A 10,320-nucleotide genomic window follows, 5' to 3' on the forward strand; every position below is an offset into this window, starting at 1 on the left:
TATCACCAGTCTCGACATTGATCTAGATCCAAACCCTTTCATACCTATCAACAACATGGAAAAAATGGACTTACCAAGCTTTGAAGACTCTTTGACGTCATTTCAGTCTGGAAATCGAATGCGAAACTTATTTATTAGACCCGTCTCTCAACTTATCTCACTTACTCATCTCTCACTATCATCTCCTCTTGAACGACCGCCTTACACAGAAAGCTTCTTGGTAGAAATTCTCTCCGACCTTTCTGAACTCCAAAGTTTTTCTTGTTCAAGGATTGATACTACTCAACCAAAGCCTTTGGATGACCGACTAGCTTGCCGATCTCCGCTTGGAATTCATCTCGCTTCGCTTACTCACCTTGTTGAATTGGAGTTGGAATACGCAAGATGTTTTGATTTCAGTTGGAATCAACTCGAGTGGAAAAGTTCATTGAAGGCCTTGTCATTGACAAACTGTGATCGAGTCTCAGTAACCGTCTTGCTTGGTTTTGTGGAAGTGTTTAAATCGACCTTAACGACACTCATATTTGTTAGGCTTGCTTTTTATGAGCCTGACAGCTTGATTTCAGTTCCACTTCCAAATGATCAATTTCAATTTGAATTGCCTAAGCTGACCAATTTAGAAATCATAAGCGACACAAGCATTCAAATCTCAAGAGCTTTTGAACATTCAAAGAACCTTTCATGGCTCTCGTTGGGTAACGCTCCGCTTCACCGACATCAAAATTTGGAAAATTTAATCGATGAACAACTGTGGCCTAATCTGAAAAAGCTAGAGCTCGCAAGTTCCAAGTCTTACAATCTTGAAGACATTGAAGGTTTAAAAGACTCATGTGAGAGAGATGGCATTGAAATAATTTTCACTGATTTGGATGATGATGATAGTGATGATGGGATGAGGAGGATGATATCTATTAACTAGAAAAATATGTCCACAGTGTTCAGGGTGAGGATTGTAATTTGTATGGTGGCTGGGCCTGAGATTATAAACTGGAAGGACATTCTTATTATTTATATTACTTTAGCTCAGGTTCAGGAGTCTTTTTTTGTTGATGAGGTGTCATATTTACTTATGATGATCCAAACATTGACATGTACTCAAGCCTGTGGAAATTATCTTACTAGGCTCTTGGGCTTTGTGTATACCTTGCAAAACATTTTATTAGTCAATATACAAAATTCATGGCAGCTTTGAGTGTGTCAAGCTCAATGATCTGTGCCAGTTTCCATCCATCCATCCATTTACCATTCAGAAATCAAATGGTGTACAGATAATGGACCCTCACTCGGTAGCCACATCAATCGATCTCCTAGTACAAGAGAGGATCAGGCAATCGGCATCAGATAAACGAACACGCCAAGAAGCTAGGTTAAGAAAGTACCGTGTGATGATTCAGAGTCGATATGATTCATGAAGGGAATGAGATATACGCAGTGGACCTTGATGATTGTTGATTCCCCGGTGCCCATACTATATGAACACGTTTCTGATAGCAGGTTTGTAGAGGGAAACAAGAGTTTGGTTCAGTCTCTTCAGTTTCCTAGTTCGTCAACAATAACATGGACCTTAAGCCCATGAAAGCCCATAAACTGCAGAATGACTGGCAATATGTGGCTTGCCAAAACCCTTGGTAACCTTTGCTTATGAGATGGTAAACCCATGAAATGGAATCCTACCTTCTCTGTGTAGTGCCACTCGTTCTTTTTTGACGATGCATTCCTGAAGGTATATGCGCCGACGCTCTGATCCAACAACGTAATAATGATCACTGGGTGCCAGTGACTCACTGAAAGCCACTCTGTATCCTACAACCGAAGTTGACGATGCGTACTCTGGTTACTGAAACCGACCTCTAACCTTTTGAGCACTAAGGACCGAGGCGCAGCTTGAGATATACAATATTTCGATTGTGTCACGATCGGATCTCAAGTGGAGATGAACCTTATCACCTTCAAATATACACACCTTCGAGTTAAAAGACGACAATCTCCATGTGCCCCTTGAGATAGGGGCAAATCAAACTTTGGTTTTAAGGTCAGAGAATATCTGAAAAGTACCCGAACGGGCCCTTCTAAACCCAAAAGATAAAAATCATATTGGAAAAAGTACAAATCAACCAAGACATGTCCTCTACATTGGAAAATCATGAGTCGCGTGCATCAATCACATCAGAAACCAAATCACCCAAAATCGCATATAATTTATCATCCATGCCACATGAAGTGAAGGAAACCATTGTCGAATGGCTTTATCTTTCATCTCAAATAAACCAGCTACTCCGTCGACATTGGCAATACGATATCCCTCACGGTCAGTGTCTTTACATGCGGCGTTATTTTCGCTTGATCGAATAGTTTTCCAAATCGACATCGATCTGACGCTGATTCAATTTGTTGACGACTCAGATTCCATCGGCTTCTCTAGGCTTGAATCTGACGAAGAGTCTACCAGTGAGATCGAATTGTACAGAGACACTTCTTTGATCGACATTGGATCACTCGCTTCCGTCAATAAATCGTTTTATGAAATATGTCGTCCGTATCTCTTTGAGGTCCGTTCATTTCCTAAAGCCAGACCCTCAATGGCTCCGCTTTCCACGCTTGATTGACTGATCCGTTGGTCATCTTCGGTGCTCCAGCGGTTTGAATTCTACCGCCATCGATCTGAAAGAATCAGGTTTACACTTGAAGAAATCATTGAAAGACATTCGATACATGTCAGGAACATCTGGTGGAGAAGTCCGACTGCGAGGAAATATCGACCTGACCTCTTACTTGAGATCTTACAAGCTTGCCCTCGCCTGACCCATCTAGATATTGAGATTAATACAAGAGAACAAAAAATTCGACCCACAGCAGATTCCCCATGGTCTCATCATCAATTCTTGATAGATAGGTTTATTGAACCTATCTCTCAAATGAACTCTCTCACTCATCTTTGTCTCTCGTCACTTTATGTGGACCTACCTCGCTTCTCAGAACACTTCTTAGTCAGAATCCTCTCAAATCTTCGTCAACTTGAAAGCTTTACTTGCTCCGGGATTAGCTCAAGTGTTTCTAAGAGGTCAACCGATCAATCACCAGTTGGATTGCTTCTTGCTTCCTTACCTCATCTCACTCACCTGGACCTACGTGAGGCACAATGTTTTGATGCTACTTGGAGCCGACTAAATTGGAGCTGCTCACTCAAAGAATTAAGTTTGAAAGACTGCAATCGCGTTTCAATGGCAACCTTGCACAAATTCACCGAGTTCTTTGCATCCACTCTCACCAGACTATCACTGAATAATGTACCAATTTATCATGATGAAGATTGGTGTGATGATCGATCCACTGATTTCATGAGAAACAGAATACGATTTGAACTACCTAAACTCACCATCTTAGAGATGTCAAGTGGATTACCTATTCCATTCTTCAAAGCATTTCAGGCTTCAGAAAACATTTCAATGATTTGCTTGCATAATACTTCCACTCTACGAAGGGTTGATATAGAGCAATTGATCCAGGATAAATTCTGGCCCGCTCTGCAAAAACTACAGGTCACACGTCGGACATCTTATTTCACACCAGCTCGAATCCAAAGTTTGAGGGAGGTATGTAATAGAGCTGGAGTTGGATTTCATTTCGATACCCGTGTTCGTGATAATGATGAAGCACCCGAGTTTCATGCCTTTGAAATCGCTATGAGTATGCTTAATCGTGGGAACAACAATTTTCCGAGCGATGAGGGCATAGATGATGATGCTCATTGATGAATCTCGAAATCTCTTTCTTGAATGTATTATACGAAGTCCTCTTCGGACAGAGCTAAACGTCTTGTAGTAGACATACATGTATCTATTTCTACCACCTCAGAGTGAAGAGACTGACTGTCCAGGCAATTTGATTCTGATTCTTTGAAGTTCCTTCAACAATCAACTCTAATTGTTTGTCCTTCATCAAATGGTATCTTTACCCTGCCTGCTCAAGGTTCAGGAAGTGGCATTGAACCCTTCTTGGGTATGACTCATCCGATGACAAAGGAGTCAACTCGGCTATGTAACAGTACATATGTGGTATGTGAGATGGGAACTATAAACTCAGGAAACCATGCAAAAGTTTAGAAATGGTTTCCAACTTATGAACACAAAGCAACACTGGAAAAAAAATATACGCAAACTGCATGACTCGCCAGTGGCATGAGGTCCTCTCACAGAAGGAGGGATACGGCTTCCTACCTATCACTCGGAGCCGCTCGGAGACGCCTGGTCCTTCACCACCCTTCCTTCAAATTGAACTCCCAGGATTTTTCTATCAAGCCGAGCCGCACTGTTGGAATTCCGGGGAAGATAGATATCACTGGAATTTTCTCTTAATTTGTCACTGCAATGGCTTGCAATGGAATTGTAGTTGAAAGCTTTGTACTTCGATCGAATTGCGCGAACGGTGACATAAGGATCATGTGTTCCAAAGAATTGGAGCCTGCGCGAAGCGCGGAAAAATTTAGCGCGGAAGTGGAAAGTGCGGAATTTCATACACATCCGTACAGATAGCTCTCGAAGAGCATTGTCCAGATTGGGAAGGTGGCTTCCTTCGAACACGTTTCATCTTAAGAAGAGCGCTGGGTCATAAAAATGATACAAACATAGAATGTTGGGTAAACAAAAAAAAGACAGGGAACCACAAGGAACAAGGCCTATCAGTGTCTTTGAAAGACCTCGTCTCGATGCTTGACGAAAGGTCAAGACTCCCAAGATTCAGACTGCACAGCAAAAAAAAGAAGGAAGGTGGATGCCATTGATCGCACGCTCTGATGCACAATCCAACGGCGACTCTGACATTCAGATTGTTTACAATTGAAACGTATTTATCGATCTTTCGCTCGTTTGGAGTACTTTTGTTTGAAATATAAGATTGATCATTTGTGCTCTTTAGTTTGTCTTACACTTTTGGTGTGTTATCTTGATTAATCTAAGATCAGATAGACAGATCCATCTTGAAGCCTTATCGATAGTTGTCTAAGTATTTTCATTTGCTGATCGATCGTTCAAGTCAGTCAAAGTATCAAACAATATCAAGATCAAAGTTTCAAATGATATCGTTTGTTATCTTTCAAGACTTTGATGATTCAGCAAACACTTTCTTCTTTCTCAATTATTTCAGGCGGACGCTTTTGAAGTGATCTAATGTACAGTCAGTTGCAGAAAGTTTGAAAAAATCTGAGCCAAACGAAAGGTCATGTGGTCCGTGCGCGATCTAGAAGTATACGAAACCTGGCAGCCGTCTGGAAGCCACATCCCGCCAAAAACCTCCATCAGCTTCTGACCCATACCGAATCCCAGTTCATTTTGTTGATTACACCATTCCATGCCAACGATCCTTTCCGCAACCATCTCACCCACAAGTTGACCGTCCTTTTTTTTCTGGACTGACCGTTTTGGGATGCACGATCGACTCACGGCCTGATCGCATTGCACCACAAGCTACCACAAGCCCTTGTCCTCGATCTTCAGCCTGCATCACTTTCAATCAAACACTGTTCAGATTGACAATTCTTATCCACCACCGCTTTCACATCATGAACCGCCAAATCTCACCCGTGCCAAGTGGAATGGTTTCGACCCCTAGCCCGTAAGTGCAACTTTCTCGTGACTTTCAAAATCCGCCCTTATGATGTTTTTGGCAATCGAGCTGACTCATGTTAACCACGACAGGAGTTGGGCTCAGCGTGCACGAGCGCTTGAGAGTCCACTGGCCCAAAAGCAAACCGGGACCTCGATCAGGATCCCCATGCCGAGTCCGATGGAATCTCCTATCTCGTTGTCCCACTACTACCACCATGGGCTCTACGCCGGAAAAGATATCCACTCCCTGGTGTCTTCCAGCCTGCCTGATCTCGATCAAGTGATTCAAGAGACCCCCACGAAGTCCCATGGTAAGTAATCTGGTTGAAATTTCGCCTTCCCGCTAGCTAACCGTGGGATTCTGGGGTGTAGTAATGCGCCAGCTACCCGTTTCCAACCCAACATACCCTATCGAGATTGACCTACGCTCGTCCAGCCAGCCCTTTGATGCACCGGAGGATACCCCCATGAAATCACAAGGTATAACATATACCGTTCCTCCCAGCGTCCTTTTGTGCCTCATGTTCTTCTCTCTTTTTCTGTTTCACTTCTACCATCTCAAGCAGGTGCCCATGCAAAAGAGCCGAAAGCGATTATACTGGGACTGTCCAGCGAGGCGGACATGGGTGTGATAGCGATCACGAAGCAATCGCAAGGTAAGTCGGTCTGGATGTGCTCAAAGCCGTTCCATGCTAACGTTGGCCATTGTTTTGGATTGCTTAACATCAGACATTGGCAAGCAAGCACCCGCGGATCCCATGCGCTCTCTATCTGTGGCGTTCACTCTCTACTTGCCCAAGGAAGCAGACTTGATGAAGGGCCCTTCTAAGTCTAAGAAGAAGGTGGCTTACTCCGCGATCTCTCTCCCTACCACCAATCAAACCTTTGACACGAACGGGGAAAGTATCACCCACCTGAAAAGCCGCCTCTTCCGCATCGCTAGCGAGATCGATACTTCGGACGATGACAACTGTGGGAATGTTGTGATTCTCAAAACTGCGGATGCCAAGAATTTGGTCATCATCTCCGGCCACGTCAAGCAACACGAAGAGTTTGCGAAGGGCAAGGAGGTCCTGTTAAGTTCAAATGCCGATGTCGCTCGTTTCTTTAAGGCTGTCAGGGGATCGCCTCTCAAAGAGTGCGGTTTCACTGTCACTATGGAGAACCCGCAGAAATCGGCTCAAGAAGCCGAAGATGTAAGTGTTTCTTTCTGTTTATATCCGCAAACCCTGCATCACATCCATGTAACGTTTGCTAACGTTACCAACCTGTTCTTTGCAGGCGGTTTTGAAGAAAAAAGCGCGCTTGCGCGCTCAGAACGAGATCAACAACGTGAATACCACGCCGAACAACCTTGCTTGATGTAGACCTGCGGACCCGGTCACGAAAGCCCTCAAGGCTTTGCAGATGCGTCACTCCTCCATGAAAACCAACAACAACAAGGGCTATCGTATTTTCAATAAAGCCGACCTGTCCCAGAAGATGGACTTAACGTTTCGCCACATGATTTTATGGGCTCGTTTGTTGGTAAGTGTGTCTGCGACCTGGTATTTCCTTGATTGAATCTCACATCTTTTTTACTTTGCTACAGGCCGACAACACCAAGGATGTCACCATCGACGATCCACCACCGGACCATGAGGAGTTTGTCTGGAAAGACATAACCCTCCCTAAGCGGCCTCATCAGTCAACTCCGCTCCCTGAACCTAAGCGTCACAAGCCAATCAAAGATCGCCCGTACGTCAGACCAGGCAGTTATGCGGAAATGCAGGGCGCCCACATCACTATTAATTTCGACACGCTCCAACGGGTCCGGTTCCGCAATACCCTAGATGATTATTTGGCCTACTGCGACTTCAGCAATAAGGCATCTAAAGAGGTGGCTACCATCCTCATGGCGTATGGCGTGACCGGGTTTCACTATTTCTTATTTCCTGAAGTCATGAATGTGCGTGATGTCCAAGCCTGGGGAATATCTTGGGCTAGCGCGATCGAGCTATTCACCCAATCTCGTCGTTTCTATCTCGCCGCTGTTGAGAACAAAGAGCGAAGATTGGCCAAGGGTAAAGGGAGGGCAGATTGCCCCACTATTGACAGTGATGATGATTAGTTTGGTGTCACTACCCTCGCGTGTTATGTCACCAATTTGATAGTTTTTGGTTATCTTGTGTGTGAGCTAGCTTGTGTATTGTCAGTACCTAACCTTAGTTACAGTTGTGGTTGTGAACAGTGAACGAAACATGTGATGAGCAATGAACCGCATGACCAATGTGATGAAATCACAAGTTTGATGAAGACCAAGTGTCCATTCCAGTGTGAGCGAGCGAAAGGCTCTGCCGTTCTCAACAGGCTCATGAGCGTCACCTGAGCCACCGAAGGTTTTGTGAACCTTGGATCACCCAGACATTTCGAAATCTCGAAATGTCTGCCGCATTTCTCTTGCTTCATGTTTGGCGGACGTTGGCCGAAGTTTGGCCGACTTAGGCCAACATGCTCCTGTCCTGAGCTATTTCGAGCTCTCCTCTCCTGTGAGACGAGCTCAAAGCTCACATCACCAAAATCCAACAGGACAGGTGAAATCTTCCTGGATTTGGTGAAGCAAATCTCACTGGGTTCGGCACTTCAATTTAACAAACTCACTCACTCTCACTGTAACTCACAAAGTCACAAAGTTTTGTCATTCAGACAAATTGGGTAATTGTTCAAATACGTTATTTACTAAGCATGGGGTTCGGGTTAGGCCAGTTTGCCACTTCTGCACTGCAACACTAACACACAATAGAAGATCCTTCAAACAAAGTGAGAAAATCTAAGTTCCTATTCATCAACATCAATTGGACCGTTGTATGCCATCCAATAGTCCGCGGTAGCGTATCCACAGAAAGCAATTAACGGTTGTAACAGCTTGCGGGTCATCACTTGAGCGGCCACCATCAAAATATAGTCACTCAAGTCCTCAATGTGAAACCAGATGTTATCCCTCCTCATTTGAGCCTTCATGCTGTGGAAGCAGTTTTCGATGGGATTCATGTCCGGCGAGTAAGCTGGTAAGTATACTAAAAGAACCCCAGCATCTCGGCAAAGCTGCTTGATGATCCCTCTGTGGTGAATTCGTGCGTTGTTGAGGACCAGTACCGAGTTGACTGCAGGGTAACGGTTCATGACAGGAAGCTAGAGTCGTTGAGACAATCAGATCAGAGTCAGTCACATCCTGTCGACTGGAAGCACACATGGCACGTACCAACTCCCTTTCCAGGAAAAGTTCCACATGGACTTGTTCGACCGGGCCTTCGTGGACCACGCCTGCTATCATTCCTTGCTCGCACACGGCAGGAAGGATAGTCCAATGCTCAGTATCGTTGTCGCGCTGCTGTCGGACACTGCGACCGCCCTTGGGAGCCCAACACCTGTAACGAAGCGTATCACGACCCCTGATGCCAGACTCATCTAATCGAGGAGAAGCTTTGTTAATGGCCAAGTCACACTCTGGAAAGATGGAGAGAGAGAGACGAACCAATGAATACAAAATACTCTGGTGGGATGTTTCCAACTCTCAGCATGTAAGCGGTGCGGTCTTCAATCGACTGCGCCGAATGAACCCCGCGAGCGACGAGATGCGACAGCCCTAAGCGGTGGTGTAACTCCCGGCTGATTGTGGCTCTAGAAATTGGAATGTCTGAAAGTAGTAGAAGGATCTGTTGGATCTTGTCAAGGTAGATCGAGGGGTTGCCGGTGACGATTTTGTAGAGGACAGCGAGATGCTCTTCGGATAACACATGGGGTCGGCCACGGGTCTGGTAACCTTTAGGGTCGTGGATCACACTGTTGGTTGCGGCGTAGAGGGTTTTCCAGCGCCAGAGGGAGACGGCTGATATCTTGGTTCGTAGTGTGACATTGATTGTGTCGAGGGCGACGCCGTCGATGGCCATCTGGGTGGCCAAGAGCTTGATGCTCTCCGAGTAGAATTGATACCCCATTGATTTTACAGGGAAATCACGGGGAAGAAACCAGAGAGCTGAAATGGAATGGAAGGCGAGGATTGGATGTGGATGAGATCGGTTGGTTGGGTGTAAACGGGTGAGGAAAATTTTTTCCGTTCTGGCCTGTATCCTTGGACAGGAGTCGGAAGTCCAGAGAACCCGGTCACTATGGGGCTGGAGGGGTTTGGCACCACATGGCTTACAGGTCTCTGCCAGATTCCGCCTGCTTCCCCGAATTGCACGGACCACCTTGCTGGGTTTTGGTTGCGATTTTTTCAAACTTTCTGCAACTGACTGTACAAACTGCGTCAAAATCGAATTGAGATGCTTACAGATCATAACCATCTTTTTTTAATTTCAATTTGCTTTGATATTTTACAATCAGAGAGCAGCTGGTAATTCACCCTGAAAGGTTGTTGGCTTGTTGAGAAGTAGCTCACATCGATTCCTTCTGCTGGATGATATGTGTGTTAATTGGAATGATCCGCATTGGTCATAGCTTCAAAAGGCCCCCTGCTTTGAGATGCTGAAACGAATGTTCTAACTACGTCTACCCTGTATGTGACCCTGTATTTTCCGCACTTTCCACCTTGCCTCGGGGAGGCTCCGATGCTCTCATGTGTTGGGCAACGTAATTCAGGCCGTTTCACAGGCATATATTTTTAGTAAACAACAACTCTTGATCTATCTTTGCTTCAGTCTTCAAAAGATTCTAAGATCTCTTCGCATCACAATTT

At 45.0% G+C, this 10,320-nt stretch overlaps 3 protein-coding genes across 3 annotated transcripts; 2 read left to right on the forward strand and 1 right to left on the reverse strand.

Annotated features, from left to right (window-relative positions):
• Window positions 1-2,121: 2,121 nt before the first annotated feature.
• Window positions 2,122-2,802, forward strand: MELLADRAFT_112241 (uncharacterized protein; the record flags this gene model as incomplete). Its single annotated transcript, XM_007416719.1, has 3 exons — window positions 2,122-2,308; window positions 2,404-2,461; window positions 2,637-2,802. The coding sequence occupies 3 exons, from the start codon at window positions 2,122-2,124 to the stop codon at window positions 2,800-2,802; spliced, it is 411 nt and encodes a 136-aa protein (XP_007416781.1).
• Window positions 2,803-5,295: 2,493 nt separating this feature from the next.
• Window positions 5,296-7,896, forward strand: MELLADRAFT_73283 (uncharacterized protein; the record flags this gene model as incomplete). Its single annotated transcript, XM_007416691.1, has 7 exons — window positions 5,296-5,610; window positions 5,694-5,914; window positions 5,976-6,083; window positions 6,167-6,259; window positions 6,333-6,799; window positions 6,885-7,130; window positions 7,195-7,896. 6 exons carry the CDS (start codon window positions 5,558-5,560, stop codon window positions 6,963-6,965), a joined length of 1,023 nt encoding a protein of 340 aa, XP_007416753.1.
• Window positions 7,897-9,585: 1,689 nt separating this feature from the next.
• On the reverse strand, window positions 9,586-9,928 carry MELLADRAFT_93940 (uncharacterized protein; the record flags this gene model as incomplete). Its single annotated transcript, XM_007416649.1, has 2 exons — window positions 9,586-9,836; window positions 9,916-9,928. The coding sequence occupies 2 exons, from the start codon at window positions 9,926-9,928 to the stop codon at window positions 9,586-9,588; spliced, it is 264 nt and encodes an 87-aa protein (XP_007416711.1).
• Window positions 9,929-10,320: the final 392 nt, after the last annotated feature.

This window comes from Melampsora larici-populina (assembly GCF_000204055.1).
Source record: "Melampsora larici-populina 98AG31 unplaced genomic scaffold MELLAscaffold_63, whole genome shotgun sequence".
NCBI lineage: Eukaryota > Fungi > Basidiomycota > Pucciniomycetes > Pucciniales > Melampsoraceae > Melampsora > Melampsora laricis-populina.